Below are 25,544 nucleotides of genomic sequence, written 5' to 3'. Positions count from 1 at the left end.
GTCTAGCTCTCGGTTGTGGCATGAAAAACTGCCTTTCTCTGCAGCTCTTCATGACTGGCTCCTTCTCATCCTTAAGGTTTCAGCCCTGCCAATTGCATGTCACCTGTTTATATCCACTCAGGAAGGCTACAGCCAGGGAGAACGATAAGCGACATGCTCAAATACCTGTTGCATTCATCCCAAGAGAATGGTTCAGCCTGATAATTCACAGTCTTCCAACAGTGAAAGTGCAATAAATGTCTATTGAATTAAACCTCCATCAGGGTATTCATAGATTCAGAACCAGCAGAGATGAAAAGATCCTCAGTGGGGAAGAAATAACCTTATTCTCTTCTTCCAGAACCCAACTTTCAAGCTGGACACACAGAAGCCCAAAATACATTTCTCAGTACTTCTTGGGGCTAGGTATGGCTGCACATCTAAGTACTGGCCAATGAGCTGGTGTAAGCAAGCTGTAAGGAGGGCTCCTTAGAAAAGTGAGGAGGGGCCCTTCTTCTGCCCCTTTTGTACCCCCAGCTGCCTGGGGTTTCATCAGTTATCTTGACCCATGAGGTGACACTAAGGATAAAAGCCAGTAACGGAACAGCTAAGCAGAGATGGGAGCCTAATTCCTAGACACAAGGGAGCCGCCACGCAGCCCTGGGTTGCAGTCCTTTTTTACATAAGAAAACAATAAACTTTTGTCTTGCTAGTCTGCTGTTAATTGGGGGTTTCTCTTACAGGTACCTAATTTAAACCTGGTACACCCAGACCTGTGACCACTGAAACTTTTAGCTGATATACAAGAGGGTTACTGATTGGTAGTGGGAGAGGGGAACTGAACAGCTCTAACTTGGCCCCCCCATGGCACTACAAGCGCTTCTCCACAGCTTTAAAATTCAAAGAACAGTTTGAAAACGACTGATCTTAGAACTTTTCCGGTGGTGGAGTGGCTAGGACTCTGCTTCCAATGCAAGAGGCCCAGGTTCAATCCTTGGTCAGGGAACTAGATCCCTCATGCTGCAACGAAAGATCCCACATATGCATGCACACATGCTCAGTCATGTCTGACTCTGTGTGACCCCATGGACTGTAGTCCACCAGGTTCCTCTATCCATGGGGATTCTCCAGGCAAGAATACTGGAGCGGGTTGCCACTTTCTCCAGAGGATCTTCCCAACCCAGGGATCGAACCCGAGTCTCCTGCAGTACACGTGGATTCTTTACCACTGAGCCTCCAGGGAAGCCCATAAAGATCCTGCATGCTGCAACTAAAACCCAGTACAGCCAAATAAATGAATATATTTTAAAAACCAAAAACAAACAAAAAAACAAATGTCATCTTATTAATTGTTTAAAAAAAAGAAAATGATCCATCTTGCTCAATCCCTTCATTTTATAGATTGAGCACTGTGGCCTAAGAAGGGAAGCAACCTGCAGTTACCCAGTGAACAGGGAAGCACCTGACTCTTGCCAGTGCTATTCCCCAGACACCCACACTCCTGCAATGGAAGGACAACTTCCGACAGCAAGAAAAGTGCACCTAAAAAGTTGGCTCAAAGGCAAAAGCTTACCCAAGCCCTTACATTAATTCCTACAACTCAACAAACTCAAGCAAGAGGATGGGGCGGCCACGAACAAGTGTTTCAGCAACAGTCTGACTGATGCATCCATGTAGCATTGTCCGTTCTGCAACCGGGATTGTGTGCTTTTTTGGCTTTTTGGAATTTGCTTTTAGAACTGGTGTCATTTCCCCCCAGCATTTTAGAAGCAAATCTCCATCCTCTGAGGACAGTCTGCCTTCTGGCAATAGCTCTGGATTCATTCAGAGCTGAATGGGGAGGACCAAGCAGGTAATTAAATGGAAATCAACAATTTCCTATGCAGGATCAACTATGAGGGGGGTAAGACTCTGCCAGGATTGAGTCTCCTTAGTAGCTCATGAATTAGCTCTGAACACAAGCCCCAAATAGGAACTGGGAGCTGTTTAAGGCACAGCTCTTTTCTCCACAGTGATGAAGAATGCGTGCTCTGGAGTCAGGTGGCCTGGGTTCAAATCACAGCTCTGCCGCATCGAGCCCAGGCAAGTGATTTCACTTCTCTCTGCCTCAATTTCCTTACCTGTGCAGCAGAGATGACAGTAACACTTGTGTCACAGACTTGTGAATGTATTAAATGAGCTATTATCTTGGAAGACTCAGGTAGAGAAGACTTAGTACAACAACTGGCACACAGTATGCACTAAATAAATATTAGTTTTTATTAACTATGAAAGCCTTACACACAGACCCCTGCTGCCCACTCAACAGCTGCATTACTTTGGGCAAGTTATTTAAATAACCTCACCGATCTCGGTTTCCTCACCAGTCAAATGGAAATGGATCATAATACCTTCATGAAACTTTTCAAAGGCTTAAATAAAATAAAGTATGTGAATAACAGTAACAAGTAACATGGACCGGCCCATCTATGTTATGTAACAAGTAACATATGAGACCGGCCTGTCTACTATGTGTCATGTGATTTATACACTAGGAGGCAGATACCATAGTGCTCCTTCCATTAAACCAAGGGGGAAGGAAGCTCAGGTCAGACAGTTTGACCGGCTCACTCAGGGTTATCTGATAAAGAAAGGGCTACCTGAGAGCTCAGGGCTGTCTAATGGTAAATCAGTCTTCCTTTGCCTTGCTGGGACCACGCAAAAATTCATAAGCCCCTCACGGCTCCTAACCCAGGTCTGACGTCTAAGCCCCTGCTCTTTCTGGCCATGCTATAGCATCAGTGGCAAGTGTACTATGTTAGTGTCATCATTTTATCTAGACTGCAGGCGGCTGAAGGCTGAGACTGGGTCTTCCTCATTTTTATGTATCACCTCTGGCCTTTGAGCACTATGTCTCATACGTGACAGACGCTCTATAAATATTTCACAGCCTGTGCCTATGCCCTGCTAACCTATTTTTTTTTTTTTAAATAGGGTTTACTGGAATGCAATTAATAAAGCACATCCAATTATTATCAGGATGACATCATTTCTCAGTCTGCACCTGAAGCTGTTCTTCTCTAGAAGAGGCTTCCAATTTTCACCTTGTGAAGAGGAAGGTAACAGGGGAGAGATTCTCACGTCTCAAGGAGGAAATTGAGATGCATGTGACTGCACAATATTCTTTTTATGACATCCTTTATCGGCTGATAAACTCTTGCTCAACCTCGTGGCAGGTCAACGTCCCACCGTGTCAGGCGTTGAGATGGGAACAGATCACATAGAATCCCAAGTTCAACAGACAGAACAGCCGCACCTTTGGTCTCATACATCAGGGTGCAGGGTGTGGTAGAGGGAAGAGGACCAGGAAAGTGCTGAATGCCCGTGGGCCCCCCACTCCTCCCCTAATCCCAGCAAAAATGCCCCCTCCACATACCTCTGGATCCACTGGTCTTTGTAGGAGGCACTGAAGGAAATGCCTGCAAAAAGCTCGGACTTGTTGAAACTCACATGAAACTGATCCCAAAATGGGCCAAAGGGATTTCCTTCCTGGAGAAAGAGAGTGGCCAAACGCTTACTGGGCAAGAAGGAAAGCCAGGTGGGATTGGGGCCAAGGAACTGTGGATGGGGAAACCCTGTACTATCTGACTCGGTCTGAAATGCTCTCATAGGATGGGCAAGTAGGAATGTCACTTCATAATTCCTGGGCTGGGGGCTGAGGAGGGTGGCTCGGCCTCCAGGCTGGTTTTCAGCAGGAAATGTTCACCACAATACCTGAAGGAGTCTTTCCTGCTCACATGCCATGTCCTGCCAATCCTGCAGCACTGGTAGGGGTCTGGGGAGGGAGGTGACCTTGGACTTGGGACCATGGATTAAGAGCTCCAAGAGACTTTCAAGATCAGCTAATCCATGCTCTTATTTTCAAGATGGAAACCAGGGCCCAGACAAGGTAAGACATTGGCTCAAGCTCACAGATCAAGTGAGGGCAATATTGGGACTGAAAGCAAGGTTTCCTTTCTCAGATTTCGTGGCTTCACCTACCCTACCCAGACTTTAGCAAAACACTGAAAGACATATTGGGGATTGTCTTACTCCCAAAGTGCCAGAAATTTACAAATTTCTGATAAATATGACAGCCTCGCATTTACCTGCTGAGAGGCAAGAAAATATACAAGTTAGGAGGGTGGAAAATGGAGTCATATTACCACAACTTATTTGCTATATGATTTTGGGCAAAATATTGAACCTCTCTTTGCTGCACTCAGTGTCCTCTCTATAAAATGAGGATAATAATAGTATTTTCCTCATGAAACAGTTGAAGGACTAAGTGGGATAATACGTGAAAAGCTCTTAACATGGTACCTAGCATGTTATAAGTGCTGTGTGAGTACTAGCTATCATTACTGATGTGGTACTTTTCAGTTTACAAGCATTCTTATTCCTGGCCCTCATGATACTTCGTGAGCAAGACACAGCAGGGACTGGCGTCTTTATTTTGTAGGTAGAAATAAAGGCTCAGAGGAAGCAAACTCCTCTGCTCAAAGTGACACTGCTGACAAATGCCAGAAATGTGGCTTAAATCTCCATCTTTCTAGTCCAGGCTCTTCTGGTGCCTTCCCCCACATATTGCTATCCTGCAGTGTCTCAGGGCCTAGAGGAACTGGAACAGGCAGAAAGGGCCCCCCTGACCCACAGAACCCACCTTCATGGGGCATGTCTTCTTATCAGGACTTCGCTGGGCTGCCACCTCAAAGCAGTATGCCACCCGCTTCTCAGGGGGCCAGTGGGTGGGTGCCAGCTTCTCCATGAAGTCCTCCAGGCTGATGACTCGATGGTAGGCCTGGAGGGGCTCCAGCTTGAAGTACTTCTGGTAGGACACATGGACCTACAAGAAAAGTGGGGAAAAGCAGGGGGTGGAGGGTCCTCCCCTCAGTATCCTAGTGGCTGCTTCAAAGACATCCATTAAAACCATATATTCTAGGACTTCCCTGGTGGTGCAGTGGATAAGAACCCGCCTGCCAATGCAGGGGATATGGGTTCAATCCCTGGTCCAGGAAGATTCCACATGCCACAGAGCAACTAAGCTGTGTGCACCACTACTGAGCCCACACTCTAGAGCCCGTGAGCCTCGACTACTGAAGCCTGTGCACTTCAGGGCCCAAGAAACGCAACTACTGAGCCTATGCGCCACAACTAATGAAGCCCTCACACCCTAGAGCTGCACACCACAGCTACTGAGCCTGTGTATTGCAATTACTGAAGCCTGTGCGCCTAGAGCCTGTGCGCCGCAACAAGAGAAGCCACCACAATGAGAAGCCCTGTGCACCGCAACTAGAAGTAGCCCATGCTCACAACTAGAGAAAGCCCGCACACAGCAACAGAGACCCAGTGCAACCACAAGTAAATAAGAAAATTTTTAATTAAAAAAAAAACCAACAAATCCATACACTCTATGACCCAGAGATCTTAGACTTCATGTCAGTGACAAACTTTTGACAAATGACACCAAGCTTAGAACAGAGGCTGGGAGAAAACATCTGTAAACTAAAGGACAAATACTAATGTACTTCATGTTCAAAAATGCCTACTGATTTGTAAGAAAGAAGATAAATGACATAAAAGAAAACATGGGCAGGAAAGGAGTGAGCAGCTCACAGCAAAGAGAACCCAAATAGCCAATACACTCAAAAGATGTGCAGGCTCACTAGAATTAGGAAAAGGAAAATGACAATAACTACAAGACACCACTTCTTACTCAAGAGACCAACAAAAGTTTAAAAGCTTAACTCTGGGCTTCTGTGGTGGTCCAACGGTTAAGAGTCCACCTGTCAATGCAAGGGACATGGGTTTGATCCCTGGTCCAGGAAGATCCGACATGCTGCGAACCAACCAAGCCTATGTGCCACACTACTGAGCCGGTGCTCTAGAGCCTGTGAGCCACAACTACTGAGCCCACATGTCGCAAATACTGAAGTTCTCACACCCTAGAGCCACGCTCTGCAACAAGAGAAACCACTGCGATGAGATGCCCGCGCACCACATCCAAGAGTAGCCCCTACTCGCTGCACACAGCAAGGAAGACACAGCGCAGCCAAAAATACATAAAATAAATATTTTTTAAAAGCTTAACTCTAATTATTGGAAAAGATATAGCTGATAGTAGAGGCATACATTTTAAAGCCTCTAAGAGGTTATACATTTAGAGTATAACTTTTTAGAGCATCTATTAAAAATAGAATTTTAAATGCACCCTCTATCTCTAGGTATTTGCCCTAGACAAGTTCTTGCCCTTTGTACCAGGAGAGGGATAAAGGACGCTCAGTGCCATAATGGAAGCAGTACTGGAAAGAACTTGGAAGAAGTTCCACCGAAAGACACTAAGAAAAAAAAAATAAGAAAAAGAAAAAAAAAGATACTTAAGTCCATGATAGTGGTTGCCTCTGAGCGTGGGGGAGGGACTAGGAGTAGCCTCTAACCAGGATAGACTTTATCTTTTAACAACTTTATCTGTAACCTTTTGTTTCTTAACAACAAAAAAAGATGAAGCAAATACAAGAAAATGTTAATGATTATCACTGCTAATGGTGAGTACATGGATGATGATTACATTAATCTCTGCATTTTTCGAGACTTAAGAAAATTTCTTGGAACACTATGAAATACAATTTAGACTTTATCCTACAGGTCAGAGTTCCCAAGCATGTTCCACTAGTTCAGGTGGGTAAAGGGTTCTGCAATAAAAAGCCTCCAGAAATAAACAGGCCCGAGAAAAGCTACGTTAAGCAGGTTTCTTTATGACAGCACTTCTCAGGGCCTTTAATACACTAACGTGGATTTTGAATCTCCAAATTTGGGGGGAATTAAGAACCGAGAACACAATTTCCCAAACTCACTTAACCACTGCACTGGTTCTACATAAGCCACTGGTGTTCCAATGAGCAGACTTTGAGAACCTTACTTATTAGCAATGAGGTCATGCAACGGATTTTAAGCAGAAATAATATGAGATCTGCTTTCCTGAAAGATCTCTCTGGTGACAGAAAAGAGAATGTCCTGATGGTAAGATTAGAGGAGGGAGAGAAAGATTAGGGGGCTACTGCAATGGTCCTTTTATTGTTCAAGTATTCATTCAACACGAGTTGGAGGAGAAGGGGGCAACAGAGGATGAGATGGTCGGATAGCATCGCTGACTCAATGGGCATGAGTTTGAGCAAACTCTGGGAGATAGTGAAGGACAGAGAAGCTTGGTGTGCTGTAGTCCAGGGGGTCGCAAAGAGTCAGACACAACTTGGCGACAAAACAACAACAATTCATTCAACATGTATTTTTGTTGTTTTGTTTCAACATATATATGTACAGTATACTAACGCATATATATGGAATTTAGAAAGATGGTAACAATAACCCAGTGTACGAGACAGCAAAAGAGACACTGATGTATAGAACAGTCTTATGGACTCTGTGGGAGAGGGAGAGGGTGGGAAGATTTGGGAGAATGGCAATGAAACATGCAAAATATCATGTAGGAAACGAGTTGCCAGTCCAGGTTCGATGCACGATGCTGGATGCTTGGGGCTGGTGCACTGGGACGGCCCAGAGGGATGGTATGGGGAGGGAGGAGGGAGGAGGGTTCGGGATGGGGAACACATGTTTACCTGTGGCGGATTCATTTTGATATTTGGCAAAACTAATACAATTATGTAAAGTTTAAAAATAAAATAAAATTAGAAAAAAAAAACAAACATATATGTCTGAGCATCTCTCGTAACTCTGAGAGATGGGGAAGCATGGACAGGTTAGAAAATGTAAAGAAAGGTGAAGTACACAGTAAAGGGAAGCATTTAGGATGACGTCTACGTTCCTGGCTTGGTACCCAGGTGAATGGAGATGACATAAACTAAGGCTAGAAATACAGGCGGGAACAAGGTTTGAGGGGAAGGTGCTGGCTCTGTGGGTCATTCAAGCAGACTCTAAGGCTAAAGAGTTTGAAACACTGGGCCTGTGGTCAGAGAGTCAGGGCCACAGATAAATTTGGAAGGTACATGGAGAATAATGAAAGCTGCAAGAGTCAACAGAAACTTAGAACAAAGCAAATAATGGTAATAAAAGCAACTAATATTTATTGAGTGCTGGATTAGCGCCAGGTGCTATACTCATCATGTTTCATGGACTTGACCCCATAATTGTGAAAGGTAGGTATACAGCCATCCCTAGTTTACTTATGAAGAAACCCGGGTGGACAGAATCTAGATAACTCATCTGAGGTCACACAGCTAACAAGCAAACAGAAACAGGAGACACACCAACATTTAAACAGTGGGTGGGGAAAAAGGAGCCCTTGCTGTAGCACAAAGAGGAAAATGCAGACAGGTCAGGCTAAAGCAGGAACAGGCTGTGTCTTGGAAGCCAGGGGAGTAAGGAAGTTCAAGAAGACAGGCTCATGGGGCCAGGTGCCACCGGGAGGTCAGATGAGATAGAGATCGAGAAATGACCCCTGGGTTTGGCAATTCTGAGGTCTCTAGTGACCTTCTGTGAGAACAGTCCCATTGGGGAAGGAAAGTCCAACTGAAGTAGGTTGAGTAACCTGTAGAAAGCAAGAAGAGACTCTGAAAGACTCCTAGCTGAGAAGAAAAGGCAAGTGAACCAGAAGGAGATGAATGGGCCATGTCTGAACTGTAACAGTAAGTGCAAAAAGTCAGAGCATCAACTGTGCCCAGTTACTGAGGACTCTCTGTGTCATAAGCACTTTACATTGATCGGCTCAGCTGATTCTAAGAGGGAGGGATACCACCATCACTAACTCACTGAGGGAAGGAGCAATAATTATTTCCAGCCTATTTTAAAGATGAGAAAACTGAGGCACAAGGAAGTCAAATACCCTGACCAGGTACACAGCTAGTAACTGGCCAACTCAGGCTGTGACCTCATTACTCTGGCTTTTATCCTCTGTTAAAAATCTCTCTAAAAATGGCATGCACAAGAAAAAATAAAAACTATGCAGAGAAAAGGCTGTAAGAAAGAAATATGGGTATTTTGCATATAACCTTTTGAAGTTTATTAAGAACTTTCAAAATCAATTCACTAAATATTAACTCAGTTCCCACTACCAGACCCCTGGAGTTAAAAGTGAACAAAAACAGACATCAGGCCAGTGGAAGTCATAAAGAATATGCAAGTAATTAAGACAATGCTGGACTTCTCATTCTAAGGGACCCAGTGATGAGGTGGGAGCCAGACTCCTCTAGTTTGTGACCTTGGACATGTTATTAACTAACTTGTGCCTCAGTTTCTCCCTCATAACTGATAATAGCACCCATCACCTGTGACCAATGGGTGGGACCAGACAAAGCTGGAAATGGAGTCTGGAGCTTCCAGTCACAGGCTCTGGAGTCACACAGACATGGGCTTGAATTCCAGTTCTGCTTGTGTGAATGTGCTAAAATACCTAGCCCCTCTAAACCTGTTTCTTAATAGAAATGTGGTGAAAGGAAAATAATTAATCCTCACGCAGTGCTCAGAAAACAGGTGCTGAATAAATGTTAGTGAGTTAGCCAGGGAGTACAGTTCTGGGTGGTGGAGAGGGCAAACTCAGGGGGATGGGAGATAAAACCCTATAGAAGGACTTGGGGTCAAGCAGAGGTGAGCATGACTAGGGAAAGATAGACAAGGGCAAACAGCAGGCAGGAGGTACTCACGTTGGTGAAAGGAGGCTTGTGATGCTGGTACTCAATCCAAGGAGGTACAGCCAGGGTGCGGTTCAACAGCTTTGCAAATGCCAGGGAGCCCAAGAAATGATCAGCCTGGTTCCCAAAACGCCCTGGATGGTATATTGCAGGTGAAGTGAGGACTGGGGCATTGAGGACTTGGGGTATGCAAGATTCAGAAAAGGAGCCAGGGATGGGGAGGACCGGGATACCAAGGAGAGCCAGGGGAGCTGGCAGCATGGGACCAAGTCTGGACTCCTGGGTCTGATGGTCAAGGCCCTTCAGGCCCTGCCTCTTCTGCCTTAGTCATTCCAGGTTCTTGCTGTTTCCCAAACGTGCTCTGCACTTCCCATCCCCACCCCCACGTCTTTGCTCTTGCTATTCCATCAGCCAGAGGTGCCCTTCTATTTCCTCCCCTCTGTACACAACAGGTAACTCCAATGCCTCACCCACTGGGATCCTTTCACGACCCCTCTGCCATATTCAGTCCCCAGCCTCCGTCTCCCACCTTGGATAAGCTACTTGTGGTTCTTCCACTCTTCCTAGAATGTCCTTCCCATTTCCTGGCCTTTGGCCCTTTCCTCAGCCTGTAAGTGCCTCGGGGAGAAGGGCCCTATCTGATTGTTTCTGTCTTCCCCAGCATGGCTTCCATTCACTCATTCCACAAAGAATGTTGAGAGGTCACAATGTGTCAGTATCTCTGCTAGGTGCTGAGACACAGGAGTGAGCAAGAAGGTCAAGGTCTCTGCCTTCAAGGCATTCACAGTCCAGGTAGGGTGACAGTGAAGAGAAGTTGCTCAGTCGTGTCTGACTCTTCGCAACCCCATGGACTGTAGCCTACCAGGCTCCTCCATCCATGGAATTTTCCAGGCAAGAGTACTGGAGTGGGGTGCCATTTCCTTCTCCAGGGGATCTTCCCGAACCCGGGTCTTCCGCATTGCAGGCAGACGCTTTACCATCTGAGCCACCAGGGAAGGCAGGGTGACAGTAAAGATAAACAAATATGTTTGGTGATGGAGGAAATGATGAGATTATTTGGGCTGAGGTCACTGAAGTCCTTTCTGACGACACTTATAAGCTGTGGCCTGAGGATGGAAAGACGTTGGTCTGGCACAGAGGCAAGAGGAGGGTGTTCCCAGTTAGGGAATAGTGCAGGCTGCAGGACTAAGCCTGTGTAAGGAACAGAAAGGGATAACTGTGCCTGCAACTGGAACGTCTCCAGAGAAGGGTGTGGTGGAGATGATGCACAGAGGGACAGACCATCATGGTTAGGAGACTGGAGGGTTTTAGGAATGAGTGACTTTAAAATGACACTCCACCACCCCCATTTAAACTGCACCCCTCTGACAGCTTTTAGATTCTCCCTTACTGTGCTCTATTTTAATTTTCCCATAGCACTTATTCTCCTTTAAGATATGCAATTACTTACTGTTTATGCCTATCTTTTATGGTCTGTTTTTCTCAACTAAAATGAAGGCTCTACAAGGGCATAGAGCTTTCTGACTTATCACCACCGTATCCTTAGAGCAGAGAACAGGGCTGGGCACCCAGTAGGTGCCTTTATAAACATGTGTTGAACGAATCGCCCAGAACCAGCATTGGGTCAGTGACATCAAGTCCTACACCACTAAGTCCATTTACTGGACTCGGGGCTGGCTCAGGCTTTGCGCAAGACACTTCGTAACCTCTCCCGGCCTCGGTTTTCTCATCTGCCAAATGGAAGGCTGGACAGAGAAGCCCCTCAGTGTCTTTGCCACAGGGGCAGAAAGCCGAGGAGCAGGCCCTGTCCGGCGTTGGAGTCGGTTCCCCGACCTGTCAAGGCGTCTCTGGGCGCCTCAGAGGAGTGGCTTCTTTCCGGGCCTCGGTTTCCCCACTTGGACAGAAGGCTCGGGAGGCCTTACCCATGCATGGGCAGTAGAGCAGGTAACCGGCCGGATCCCAGGAGCCCACGGGCAGCCCCGGGAGCGGCAAAAGCAGCAGCAGGAGAGACACACGCGGCGGCAAGAGCGACGGTGCCCACGCGGCGGCGCCCATAGCGGGTCCAGTGCCAGAGCGCGCCGCGGCGCGGAGACTGGGAGGGAAGGAAGAGCGCGAGCGTCCGCCCCGCTCCCGGCGATCCCCGCGTGCCGCCCGCGCGCCGCCCCGGCCGCTCTAGCCGGCGGGCGGGCGGGACCATAGAGATCCCGCGGCACCGCCCCCTCCACGGCCCCAGCGCCCGCTCGCGCGGCTCCCACAATGCACCGCACAATGGCCCGACCGCCGCCACTACCGGGGCCTGAGCGGGCCTGGCGGAGCCCGAGCGCGGCCCGGCCCGCAGCGCGGGGCTCGGAGCGCGGTGAGTCCCAGCGATGACCCCGGGGGACAGCGGGGAGCGGGGCGGGAGGCCGTCTCGCTGCGCCCGCGCGCCGGGCACCCGGAGCGGCAGCGCCCCTCATCGTGGGCCCGTCAGCGCGGTCGCCCACACCCCCGACCCGAGGCCCCCTCTACGCCAGCCCGGCCCAGATAGGCCCCGGGGTGACCAAAACTCTCCTCGGACCCGTTACCTGGGTCTTGGGGACTCGAAGAAACCCTCTGGCCCAATCCCCACCGAGACCGAGAGACTCAGCCCTGGAGGTCCCCTACTCCCGACCCCCCCACCCCCACCCCCACCCCCACCCCCAACCCCCGGCCCAGGCTCCCTGGAGACCCAGATAACGCGCAGCTGACCTTACCAGGGACCCGGGTCTGGGGGACGCAGATAAGCTGCACCTGCTCCCTCCCCTCAGACACGCCTACCCGGACCCACATAACCCCCTTTACTGCTCCATATAGTCCGCTCTTTCCCCTCTATTTCCCAGAACCACATAATCCCTTTTGAGGCTTCCCTCAAATATTTGATCCTGGGAAACCCAGATGAGCTCTACCCATAGTTTTCTCCTCGGCGATCCTACTCCCAGCCTCCAGACAGCTTCCACTCGGTACCATTTTGAGACTCTTCAAATTCAGGGAATTCGTCTTTTATCTTAGCCCCTTTAACCCTCCAGCCGGTGTACACCATCCCCAGCCCGTCTCTCTTTCTTTGCGGTGGGTGTGGTGGGGGTCTCTTTGGGATTCAGATAACTCGCCCCTCCCTCCCTCCCGTTCCTGAGACCTCCTCCAGTCTTCTCCCTGAATTTCTGTCCCTTGTCTGGCAGCCGTCCACCCGCAGCCCTCCCAGTCCCGGGGCGTTTCACACCCCTCCTCCCCGCCACGCAGTGTGGTGGTCTAGAAACTGCTCAGGAGCCAAGCTGTCCCCTGCAAATCCTGTCCCAGGCTATGGCCCCGTCTCGGTGGGGAAAATGGACCTGCAAGGTGCAAGATAAGGGGATATTGGGTGTGGGGAGTTGGTACTTTAACCTATAAGTGTTCCTATCTCCTGGCTTGTGTGTTTTCCCACCTGTCTGCCTGGGACTCGGAAAGAGCCTAGGCTGGGGTTTCTAACCCAACCCCCCAAGGTGAGGCCACCGGATTGGGGTGGGGGTCTAATCAGGTTTCCTCTTGGTGAAAATAGGGCTGTTGTGAGTTGCAGCCATTTGCTCAGGACCTCCTTAGGAGTGGGAGTCACGGGGAATCAGACGGAATCGCGAATCAAAAGGACTCCAAAGAGGGTCCATGTACACTGATAGAACTAGCAGCCCGGGAGTAAATCCAACCCCTGTTAATCCTGTTTGATGTCTCTTGGAATGATGCAAGCCGTTGAGACTCTCCAGCCTCCCTGTAATTTAATTCTCTCACCACTGGGGAGTGTGTGTGTGTGTGTGTGTGTGTGTGTGTGTGTGTGTGGCGGGGAGGGGGGGCTTGCGAGGCAGCTATACCCATTCCCCCCTTTCCTTCTCGCCCTTCTCCAGCCAGTCAGTATATCTTTCCTTGCCCAGGTCAGGACTTGGTTTTTTGTTTTTTGTTTTTTTTTAAATCTCTATTTATAATTTCCCAGTTGCTATTTTGGGTTCTGCTTAGGGGAAGATTCTGTCCACCCCAAGGAAAGTTCCTGGGTGTGTTTCCTCCTCGGCAGGTGTTGAATTGAGTTCTTCAGATCCCCAAGTAGCTCTTGGGCAGGAGGGATAAAAGCTATTTTAGGGTAGTCACTGAAGTGGAGCTGTTAATCCTCTGTGGGTCTCTAGTTAAGAACACTTAGAGATTAACTCTTTCCTTGCTGCATGGGGGCTATTTCTTAACAGTTTGGGGGGAGATTTGGGAGATTTCAACTCTGGTGAAGGTGGGAACATGCAACTCAATACAAAAGCAAAGATAATCGCTGCCTTTTGTTGGGTACTTAGTGGAAGCCAAGCCGAATGCTGAGCCCTTTGCATACCTGACTAAAATAATCCTTAAAACAAACCTGTGAGGTAAGTATTTTTAGTTTTATAGATGAGGAAACAGGCTAATAATGGAGAAAGAACGTAGTTTCTATAGAGATGATGTAACACCATAAAAACTATAGTTTCATCATAGGGCAGCAGACACCATGGCACACAGCAGAAGACAGATGGATGAGGGAGTAATCTGCCTCCTTTAAAGGCTTCCAAGAGGCCTTAGAAAACTTGTAACTAGGGAGCCTTAGTAATAGAGATTCCTAAACTGAAGGAACTCAGGCCCAGGATATGGTGCTGGAGAAAGATAACGTAAAGGGGGACTGGCTCCGGGGGATGTGCTGAGGGTTAATTGTGGGGGAAAAGAGGAAGGCTGCATTCTGGGGAGGTGTTGGGAAGGGAAGGAAACTCACTCTGAGGCCTGAGAAGTCACATTAAGGGAGGAAAAAAACGTACTACTCAGGCCCTGTGCTGAAAAGGAGACACGATTTAGACCTCAGAGACTGCATTGTTTGTATTCACACATATTCTGTCAGATGTTTCAAGAGTGTTGTTTCACTGAATCTTCCATGAGAATATTGGTAGGTAAGGAGAACTAATCTCTCTTTTAGAAATTGAGGAAACTGAGGTTCAGAGAAACTAACCTACCCGTGGTTTCACAGTCAGTAAGTGGCAGCTCTTCTGATAGTAAGTCCAAGGTTCTTTCCACAATACCTCCCTCTTGATATCAGGCGCCAGAAGGAATCTTAGGATGAAAATATACCAAGTTATACCAGTAACTGGGAGGGATTGATTGTGTTTGTTTTATGGGAACAGGTTCTGTCAGCTTCTACAGTTGTTAAGGTTAGAGTGTGAGACCAGAAGAACAGCTTTGAAAGAGAAGCAGGATTTTTTTTCACAGTTTTGTGGAGAAGAAATCCAAAGAAATAGGCCTTCGGATAATGTGGGAGAGGCCCAGGAATTTTCCTGGATGAGAGGAGTTTGCAGACAAAGGACAGAGGGAGAAAAACTAGATTTCCTAAAGAGTTCCTAAGGTAACTCTAAAGCCAAAGCCCCAGTACGTGCAGATCAGGGCAAGCACATGGCTGCTGCCTGCCTTCTTTGCTTCTATCAGTGCAACCTCGTGAGCTCTTCTTAGCCACCACCAGCCTCTTTCCTAGAAGCCCATTACTCACTCTTTCAGTAGCAGCATACTACACTGCTGTGTCTTGTTTGTGCTTGTTCAGGAGAACAGATGAGGTGGATGTGTGGGAGGTGGGGGACGTACTGTTCTCTTTCTGAGTTTGTGCGGAATTTCCAGGGCTAGGCTTCCCTCTCACGTCGGCCAAGTGATGCGACTTGCTTCCTTCCCTCTGGCTGCCATTCCCAGCTTTCCAGAGGTGGAGGTGCGTGATTTCACGTCGGGGGTGGGGGGCAGAATTTGACTTTGAAGGTGGGGGAAGTTCCTTCCAAACTAGATTTTCAAATTCATGCTCGCTCTCTACCCAATTCCAAGCTGCCTAGTAATCACTGATATTATAAACAGGTAATTCCACCCTTTGGAAGAAGGGAGGACTTAAACAATAAAAGCCAGACATCAGAGGCCTTTGAGGTTTATTGTGAAGTAGGCAAATATGCCATGATTCGAAGGCTCAAGTGGGACTAGTTTTTAGTGTTAGCACGTGAGTCATGCAAAATGTAGCCACCTTTGTGCAGATCTTTCTAGGCACATCTCCACTCGTGATGGGGAAATTGTTTATCATATTACATTGCAGTGTTTCTTCAATAAGAGGAATGGTTCCTGAACAGGACATAGCTCATGTTAATGATGAGCAAAGCTCTCTCGGGCATGAACCCGCTGATCCCATCATCTCGTTCACGGCCAGCCTGTTGGTTGAATGGTCGCTGTAAGCAGCAGGTGCTAATGAGCTGAGCAAGCATTCTTTGGCCCACAGCTAGTTTGTGCAGTTGGAGCCCTCCCCAGATTCTCGTGGACAATCCCCACATAGCCGCTTTGCTCCCTTCACATGGAAAAGCCTCATGACCAAATTTTGGCATGAGCTCTTCAAAGGAAATTCCCCTGTTGTAGCAAGTTACATTGAGGTTGGTAACCTGTTTGTGTGATGAGCTTGTGAGTGTGAATGTGGGTCTGCTGTGCCCCCTTTGAGAAATAATGCCCTTTCTCTCTTACTCTGAATTGATGTCAGTAAAGAAGTTGTGTCACCTATGCCCACCTGCTCCCACACAACCCAGTAGAAAGACTTCAAGATATTGGCTCCCCCTTTGGAACTCAGTTTAAACTAGAACTGCCTAAGCATGTTAGCCTGTAAGAATCCACTTATATACAGTGACTTATGTACTCATCTAAAAGAAAGTTGAAAGTCCTTTTCTAGATGTTAGGTGTATGGAGATGAACGAGATATGATCTGAGCTCTCAAAGTATCTGAGTTCGGTGGTGGAGTCTGAGTTCTAATGCAAGTATGTTACCTGTTCACAATGGAGACATGCATGTGTTCTGTGAGGGTCTGTAGGAGGGGCCGCTCAACACCTTGGTTATTGGACGGGCTTTGCTAAAGAAGTGTGGTTTGGGCCCTGAGACCAAGAAACCCAGAGTAGTGTTGGAGGACAGGATGGGACCAGCACTGGTTTAGTGGAAATGCTGAGTCTGCTGTTGCCTCTTCAGATGAACCTCTTGATGTTGATGCACTGCTGAGAAACACATCTGGCACAGAGGCTGACCCTCCAGGGTGTAAATTTCCTAAGTAAAGGCTGCTTTCTCTTCTGATGCCTTTTGGGCATTTTATTGCTCCTTAGCACCTCCACAAGGAGGAGAATTGTAGAAAGTGAGGAGGAGGAGGCGCTGCTGTCTAAATTTAGTGGAAAGGATGTAAAAGCGAAGTTGGAAGGGAAAGGGAGTTTAGGGCTTTTACTTCCTCTGATTATCCTATTTCCTATTAGCCTAGGTGGTACTAGTAATAATAGTTACCATGTAGCACTTACTAGGTGCTCAGCCTTCTGCTGAATGCTTTATATTTTTATCTCATTTAACCCTCACAAGGTCCTTATGATGTGGGAGATTATTAAGCCCATGTTGTAAATGAGGAAACAGCTCAGGAAAGTAAGTAATTGGCTGAAAGTCACATGGCTTCAAAGTGGAAGGGCTGGGATGGAACTGGGGCTCTGTCTGCCTCCAGAGCCCATGTTTTCATGGTATTGGGCTCCCTAACACCAGGTGTTCTGATGTTTCAGGTGAAGAGATTGTTTTCTGAAGGCTGCGTTGGAGGCTGTGACAGAGCACAGAGCCCTGTGGAGCTGATGGGGAGGCTTTCTCAATAACATGGCCCTTCGCCATTAGCCTTGCCATGACCACATTTTTCACCAGCGTCCCCCCCTGGATTCAAGATGCAAAGCAGGAGGAGGAAGTGGGCTGGAAACTAGTGCCCAGGCCTCGGGGCCGGGAGGCGGAGAATCAAGTGAAGTGCCAATGTGAAATCTCGGGGACACCCTTCTCAAATGGGGAGAAGCTGAGGCCTCACAGCCTCCCCCATCCAGAGCAGAGACCGTATAGCTGCCCTCAGCTGCACTGTGGCAAGGCTTTTGCCTCCAAGTACAAGCTGTATAGGTAGGTGACGCTCCCATACCTCTTCCTGCCCTGAGGTTCCCAGGGATAAAGCCAGAGAGACTCCACTGAGTGTGGAACTTTATCTGTGGCAGAAGAGTAGAGGTTAATTTGTCCCATAAGCCCATTTGAGATCACTCACTGAAAAATAATGGTGGTATTTTTTATTCAAACACTAGACTCTGATGGGTACAATATCAGATAGCTATGAACAGACTAGATTGAGTTTTTTGTTTTTTTTTTTCAATACAGGCTTACCTCATTTTATTGCACTTCACAGATACTGCATTTTTTTTTTTTTTTTTTTACAAATTGAAGTTTTGTGGCAACTTTCAGTCAAGAAAGTTGGCCCAGTTTTCCAACTTTCCAACAGCGTTTGCTCACTTCATATCTCTGTGAAGCGTTTTGATAATTCTCACAATATTTCAAACCCTCCACCATCAAAAAGATTACAGCTTGCTGAAGGCTCAGGTGATGACTAGCACTTTTTAGCAATAAGGTATTTTTTTTTCTTTTTTTTTAAATAATTTTTTTAAAAGGTGATATGGACTGTACTTTTAAAGTCTTTATTGAATTTGTTACAACATCGCCTCTGCTCTTTTATGGTTTGGTTTTTTGGCTGAGAGGCTCACGGATTCCTAGCTCAATCAAGTCTGCACCCCCTGCATTGGAAGGCGAAGCCCTAACCACTGGACCACCAGGGAAGTCCCTAGTAAAGTATTTTTAATTAAATATATACATGTTTTTTTAGACATAATGCTATTGCAAACTTAATAGGCCACAGTATAGTACAAACATAACTTTTATATACACTAGGAAACCAAAAAATTCATGTGACTCCTATTACTGTGACTTTTGCTTTGTTGCAATGGGCTGGCACCAAACCTGCAATATCTCCCAAGGTATGCCTGTGCTACTTTCCCTACCTGTGTCAGGTAATGGTGAGAATATTAGCCCCAAATTAGGCATCTGCCTTAGAAGTTTAGAAAGAAAAGGAGACCCTCTGGTCCAATCTGTAAATTGTAAAGTGCAGGCTCAGAGTGGAGAAGTTAACTTACCCAAGGTCGTATTGCTCACATGATTACTTATGACTGTAGAGTCCTCTGGGTTAGAAGATTTCCTGAAACTTGTAAGCTCAAGAACCCCTATCTAAAGTGAAATGGAATGTGAAAGCCCTGGTGTAAAGCAGATATGACAGAGCAGCTCTGAAGGGAGCAGGGCCTACTCAGGAGTAGTTTTGATTTTATCCTTGCCTTTGCATCAGAGGACCATGAGTGTGCCCTTTGCCAGTGATGCAGACTGCCTGCTGCACAGCCATTCATCCCTCGACCATCAGTTACTGAGCTCTTGTCACATACCAGGCACAGTCTTCAGTGACAGGGACAGACAGTTCCTATCAGTGAGCCAGACAGATGCAGGGGTGGGGAGGGGTGTTGCTGACCCTCCTCGAGTTTACTGTCTTAATAGCAGGGACAGACAGCACACAAGTAAATACGTAACAAGATGACCACAGAAAGCCTCTAGTTCCTTGTCTGCAAAACAGTTGATAGGAAGGAACTAAAACAGGTAACAGAGTTGTATGTGACCAGGATTGCCCTCGTGACAGTTCTGTGTCCTCAGCTGTGTGCTCCTGTGTCTTAGGTGGTTATCAGTTGGGGGTATCCATGTAGACTTTCCTAGTGGCAGTCTGAGTGTCAGTGGGAGGCTCCAGGAAAGGTCCTGGGCCAGGAGACAGGAGCCTTGACTCCACCCGGAGTCACCGTAGAGTTTTAGGCAGTTTACTAAACCTCATTGGGCCTTCGTTTTCTCACCTTCAAAATGAGGGCAATAGACTGGATCGCTCAGCATCTTCCTCTTGTATGTTACCATGCCACTTATGTCACAGGAGATTAATAGTAACCTTTATAGGTGTGAGCACTCACAAGAACATGAGGATAGTGGGTATGATTGATACCTTCCAGGTGGAAAGAATCACTGGGTCCTGTGCAGAGACAGCAGTGGCATATCTAAGTGAATCCAGGTCTCGAGAAGGTCTGGGTTTAAGTGCGTTGTAAACCCAGAAAATTGTCTGCCACTTACTGGTGGGTGGGGGTGTCCTGTGCGTCAGCTTCTTATGTAAAACACAGGGTTAATGACACAGCTCACATAGGGCTTGTAAACGATGGGACCTCAAAGTCTTGCTGAGCTGATTCTGAATACCATGGAGCTCTGGATTGTAGTTCTGGATTCAGAGCTGGTTTCCAGCCAGATAGGAGCAGAAAGCAGGTAAACCAAGGGGCACTGAGGTCCCATATCACAAACACATCTTTTGAAACGTTTAAATGCTTTATGTGGCAAACAATTTAAATGGTACAAACGGACAGGCAGTGAAAAATTGTCACACTTGAAGCCACTGTTCTCCTCAAAGGCAAGCATTGGGGTCAGTTCTTTGTGTATCCCTCTTGAGACATTCAAACATGTATTCCCTTCCTTTTTTATTTTCACAGGGGATTGTGTTACATACACCATACTGAACTTCCTTTTTTGACTTGGCTCTCTGTTTCTTGGGAGATTGTTCCAGATCAGGAAGTTTAGATATATTTCATTTTCCCTTTATTGTGTCATTTAAATTTTTATAAATACACTTTTTGTTGCAAAGGAAATACATTCATGTAATTCAAAATTCAAAAGGTATACAATGAAAATTCTTCATCACACCCAGAAAAGCTGCCCTTTCTTCTCCCCATGGGTAGCCAATGTTAGTTTCTTGTGTATCCTTTCAGAAATATTTTAAGCTCATATGAGCAAACATGCATAAATTTTCTCTCTTTTCCAGTGCGTGGTACCATTCCATAGGCACTGTGCTGTCTCATAGCTTTTTCCCACTTTATCTAGGAGTTTGTTACCTGTTGTATGTATAAAGCTGTCATTATATTTAAAAGTTAAGGTGGGAATTCCCTGTCGGTCCAGTGGTTAGGACTTCACGCTTTCACTGCTGTGGGGCTGGGTTCCATCCCTGGTCAGGGAACTAAGATCCCATAAGCGGCACAGCCAAAAAAAGTTGAGTCATTTTTATGGACTTAATTACTTATTTAGCCAGTTCCCTACTGATGGACATTTAGATTCTTCCTGATATTTTGCTACTGAATTCAATGCTGCAGAGAATAGCAGCATATGTGGTTTTGCAGGTGGCAGAGGATAGAATGTAGTTGGCATGGCATTCCATTCCATCGCATGCCTCTACCACAGTTTTTGTGTCTAGTTGCCTGTTCGTGCACAACTCCGTTGTCTAGCCAGCCCTTATGATCTCCTTTCTTTCTCCTCTGTCCTTCATCCCTGTCTGCAGGCACATGGCCACCCACTCAGCCCAGAAACCCCACCAGTGCATGTACTGCGATAAGATGTTTCACCGCAAGGATCATCTGCGGAACCACCTGCAGACCCATGACCCCAACAAGGAGGCCCTCCACTGTTCTGAGTGCGGTAAGAATTACAATACGAAGCTGGGCTACCGGCGCCACCTGGCCATGCATGCCGCCAGCAGCGGTGACCTCAGCTGCAAGGTGTGCCTGCAGACCTTCGAGAGTACCCAGGCCCTGCTGGAGCACCTGAAGGCCCACTCACGCCGGGTAGCGGGTGGTGCCAAGGAGAAGAAGCACCCCTGTGACCACTGTGACCGGCGGTTCTATACTCGTAAGGATGTGCGGCGGCACCTGGTGGTCCACACAGGCCGGAAGGACTTCCTGTGCCAGTACTGTGCCCAGCGATTCGGCCGCAAAGATCACCTGACACGTCATGTCAAGAAGAGCCACTCACAAGAGCTGCTCAAGATCAAGACAGAGCCAGTGGACATGTTAGGCCTACTCAGCTGCAGCTCCACAGTCAATGTGAAGGAAGAGCTGAGTCCCGTGCTGTGCATGGCCTCTCGGGACGTGATGGGGGCCAAGGCCTTCCCTGGCATGTTGCCCATGGGCATGTATGGTGCCCACATCCCTACCATGCCCAGTGCGGGCGTGCCACACTCCCTGGTGCACAACACGTTGCCCATGGGCATGAGCTACCCTCTGGAATCCTCACCTATCTCTTCCCCAGCTCAGCTTCCTCCAAAATACCAGCTTGGATCTACCTCATACTTGCCCGACAAATTGCCCAAAGTGGAGGTGGATAGTTTTCTGGGGGAGCTTTCTGGAAGCCTGTCTCTCTCATCCGCTGAACCCCAGCCCACCTCACCTCAGCCGGCAGCAGCTGCGGCCCTCCTAGATGAAGCACTGCTCACCAAGAGCCCCGCCAACCTCTCCGAGGCTCTCTGCGCTGCTAATGTGGACTTCTCCCACTTGCTGGGCTTTCTTCCTCTCAACCTGCCCCCATGTAACCCATCTGGGGCCACAGGAGGCCTGGTCATGGGCTACTCTCAGGCTGAGGCTCAGCCCCTGCTCACCACTTTGCAAGCTCAGCCTCAGGATTCCCCAGGAGCTGGGGGACCGCTGAACTTTGGGCCATTGCACTCCTTGCCACCTGTCTTTACCTCTGGCCTGAGCACCACGACCTTGCCTCGTTTCCACCAGGCATTCCAGTAGCCGTAAGGAGGCCCTCAACTCAGTCCTGGCTCTGTCAGGGAGCCTCAGTACTTTTCCCATCTGCATCCCCCATGAAGGCAGCTGAGCTTTCAGAGCTGGGTTCAAAAAGAAACAATTCCAGTATCTGTATGGAGCACTTGGTTTGGGGGCTTAAGCTCCAGGATTAGTTCCAGGAGGAATCTTGAGCCCCAACCCCATGAAAAGATGTAATACAATAGGACTTCAGGTATTTTTACTTTTTTAAAAAAATCTGAATCGGGAGCCACACCTAGCCTTCTCCCTCTCCAAAGCATCGGAACCTCCTTCTCTTTGAAGAAGGGAGAGGTCTCTTGAAGACACAGAGGGTTTTACTTCGGATGACCTCGAGAGAAGTAGCCCAAGAAGCCCGTCTTCTGGTCCCAGCCTGCAGACCCCACAGCAGTTGGTCAGGCCCTCCTGCAGAGGGTCCATCGCCTGCTTCCAGTCAATAGGCAGGAGGGAAGGCCTCTGCCTGTTGTTTCCCATTATCTCCATCCCTCCTGTCCTAACGCCTCCATTTTCAGTCAGTGTTTTCCAGCAACGGTACCGTTTACACAGTCGCTTCAGACACACCATTTCACCTCCCTTGCTGAGCTGTTAGCCTTAGAATGATTGCAGTGAACATTGTTTACACACTGTGAATCCATTCCCACCAGTCCATTCCAGCTGGCACCAGCCAGAACCACTTGGTACCTGGTGTTAACTGGAGCCCTGTTTACAAGGCGGAGTCGGGTCCCGACTTCTCTTCATTTGAGGTCACATTTTTCCCCTGTGGGGAAATAAACTGACTTTGGACTGCTTCAGTCTCTGCCATCTTCCATGACTGTGTCTGTTCTTGCCTTCCTTGGCAGAGTCCACAGGAGACAGGCAAGAAGATTGGAGCAGTTTTCTCACAGGTCTGCAATTCTGTTTTTCTTCAAGTACATCATGACCCCCTCATCCTCCTTTTGAACTGGAGAGAGGGGAAGAAATGAAAGGCATGCCCACTTCCACTCCCCACCCCCCCCATTCCTTAATCCCTACCCTAAATATCATGAGTTGTTATTGGTCTTAGAAGGAGGGATTTGGGTTCTAGGCTGGTGTGGATAGCAAAGGAGAGGGTGTGAGCCCCTCATATGTCTCTCCTACCTGTCCCGTTTTCAGGAAGTTGTAGAATTGTTGGAAGAAGAGTTTTCAGAAAGTTAGGACTGGGCAGATAATTAAGTGCTAATCATCATCGTATCATGTATGGGGGTATACGTCATGTATGGGACGTATCATGCGAGGTATACATCATTGCCTCCCATACCAGACTTTTTTCTTCTCCAGTGTTCCTCCTCTCTCTTCCACTTTGCAGTCCCTCGGGACTCCAGGCCACTGTGCATAGGCTTCTCCGCTCTCCATCAAAGAACTTCCACCTTCCTCTTGTGGCCCCTCACTTTTGCCCTCAGTACTCAGCAAGTTTTCTTGCAATAAACGATTAATTCTCTTTTGACTTGTGGGGCTCCCTTGCTGCAGACAGCACAGCTCTTGCCCAACTGAACCTCACCCTGCTTCATCTCAGTTCTGCATGGGCTTCGCTCTTCCCGCTCGTGGAAGGGAGGCCTCTCAGGGACCACCAGTATGGGGCCCTCTTGAGACACTTCCACTCTGATTCAGAAACACACTTCTACCTCTTTACTGTTAACTCCTACAGATGGCAGCCAGCAGTTTCTGGGCACTTCTCTCGGCAGGTGCCTCATACTGGCTTCTGGCTTCTTCACTAGGGTTTCAGGACAGACTACCAAGGAACTGCCTCAGCCTCTTCCCAGTTCTCCCTGTCCCCCTCCTGTCTAGAAATCACTTTGGTTTATGAGCAGGTACAAGACCCACGCTTCTGTTCAGTGCAGGCCAGTACTCCTTCTTTGAGGTGAAAGCCTTAAATGTAGCTTCCTGGCCTTGATTGGAAGCAATGTGTAATGAATAAACATGTTTTCATTTAGGCAGGCTAGCTTGGGATACCTTTTTTTTTAAAAAAAAGACAAAACCAGATACAAAGATGTCTGGCAAGATTAGAATCAGACTAGGTGATTTACTTCTAAAAATTAGCTTCAGTGAGTCCCAGGGACTAATTAAGGTTTACTTTTAAAAGCGTCCACCTTGGTACGCAGCCCCCTTCTGCATGCTATGCATGTTATTGGGACTCGTATATAGGAGATGGTAAGTGAGGACCCAGTTGGGACTCAGTGCTGCCATTGTCCTTGTCGTCTCTGACCTTCATCACTAGACCCAGCAACCCTCGCCCCTCCTTGCCACCTTTTCCGTACCTTTTGTTTACAGAGGTAAAGGGGCCTCTGGCTATGGAATATGAAGTCTCGGACTGTTAGAGGAGTCCCTTCTCTGCCTTCTCTTTCCTGTCCCTTCCTTGAATTCTCCCCCATTAGTGATGCTGGGAAACTCATAGGACAGGCAAAGCAACTTTAAAATCTTGTAACTTGGGGCCTTGGCCCTCCTCCCTCCTCTTCCTTCCAGTCCTGTTCCTCCCATTCTTCCTTCAATGCTCTTCCCACCCACAAAGAATTTTCCTATCACTGTGAACTTTGCTGGTGCAGAGGAACATCTGCCTGCACCTTTTTTTTTTTTTGGACTGTAGATAGCCAGCAATTCTTAAACCTCCCTTTCCAAAAAAAAAAAAGAGTCCTTGACCTCTTGTTCAAAGGATAAGAACAGCTTTATCCTACTCAGTACCAAACCCACTTCAGTACCCTTACTGAGGCCATGAGAGCCTAGGGGTTTCTGCCCAGGACAGGAGCCATGGCATGTTGGCAGAGACCAAACAGGGACCAGGAAAGGGGGGGATGTCCCCTTCCCCACCGCCTCCAACCTCTGTCAGCGATGAGCTGCCCTGAACAGTGGCAGGCACCTCCCCCTCTGCACAGAAGCTAGTCAGGGTTGAGTGCGGTCCTGGGGGCCAGGGGGTAGTAGCATGCCAGCTGGGTCAGCTCAGAGGATCTGCACATCTTGGGAGAGGGGAGAGGAACAATGAGTTTTTTCCCCATTACCTTTTTGGCATTTTGTTTATGAAATCCGGGAAGCAGGTGTGATTCCTTTTTTGCTCGTAGATATTGTCTTAAGTTGAATTTCTACTCCCCTAAACTTTTCCCCTAGTAGCCCTTTAAGTCCCTATGCCGCCTCCTTTTTGGTAGCTGTTTTCTCCAGCCCCGCTCCGTCTCCCCTCTTATCTAGGAGCTGTTTTTAAGCACGACTTTTTTAACAGTTTATATTGTACAGGATCAATATTTTGCTTTTTAACAAGGATATTTATGTAATAAGAAACTTTTGCCTTAGGCAGGTGTTGGCCAGAAAAGTCCAGATTCCTCTGGGACCCCACCCTGGCCTCTCCTGGAGCTCTGAACCTGCTGTG

The 25,544-nt window shown here is 47.8% G+C and overlaps 2 protein-coding genes across 5 annotated transcripts in view; one reads left to right on the top strand and one right to left on the bottom strand.

Annotated features, from left to right (window-relative positions):
- POFUT1 (protein O-fucosyltransferase 1) overlaps window positions 1-11,794 on the bottom strand; it is a 39,958-nt gene extending 28,164 nt beyond the window's left edge. The window contains exons 1-4 of one of the 3 annotated variants that reach the window (XM_070381565.1): window positions 11,564-11,794; window positions 9,654-9,775; window positions 4,661-4,843; window positions 3,395-3,507 (exon numbers count right to left, since the gene is read on the bottom strand). In XM_070381565.1, coding sequence (XP_070237666.1) covers window positions 3,395-3,507; window positions 4,661-4,843; window positions 9,654-9,775; window positions 11,564-11,696 — 551 coding nt within the window. In that variant the 5' untranslated portion in view covers window positions 11,697-11,794. The remainder of the gene's footprint in view (window positions 1-3,394; window positions 3,508-4,660; window positions 4,844-9,653; window positions 9,776-11,563) is intronic. The other 2 variants (XM_070381564.1, XM_070381563.1) reach the window with 2 other exon arrangements.
- Window positions 11,795-11,849: 55 nt separating this feature from the next.
- Window positions 11,850-23,170, top strand: PLAGL2 (PLAG1 like zinc finger 2). 2 transcript variants are annotated; one of them, XM_070381561.1, is made up of 3 exons: window positions 11,850-11,997; window positions 17,219-17,591; window positions 20,914-23,170. In XM_070381561.1, the coding sequence occupies exons 2-3, from the start codon at window positions 17,332-17,334 to the stop codon at window positions 22,142-22,144; spliced, it is 1,491 nt and encodes a 496-aa protein (XP_070237662.1). In that variant the 5' UTR covers window positions 11,850-11,997; window positions 17,219-17,331; the 3' UTR covers window positions 22,145-23,170. The 2 variants fall into 2 exon arrangements, with proteins under 2 accessions (XP_070237662.1, XP_070237663.1); XM_070381562.1 differs by lacking the exon at window positions 17,219-17,591 and having other exon boundaries at window positions 11,900-11,997.
- Window positions 23,171-25,544: the final 2,374 nt, after the last annotated feature.

This window comes from Bos mutus, chromosome 13 (assembly GCF_027580195.1).
Source record: "Bos mutus isolate GX-2022 chromosome 13, NWIPB_WYAK_1.1, whole genome shotgun sequence".
Classification (NCBI taxonomy): Eukaryota; Metazoa; Chordata; class Mammalia; order Artiodactyla; family Bovidae; genus Bos; species Bos mutus.
The sequence above is the reverse complement of the archived record's forward strand: the minus strand, read 5'-3'. Positions and strand labels throughout refer to the sequence as shown.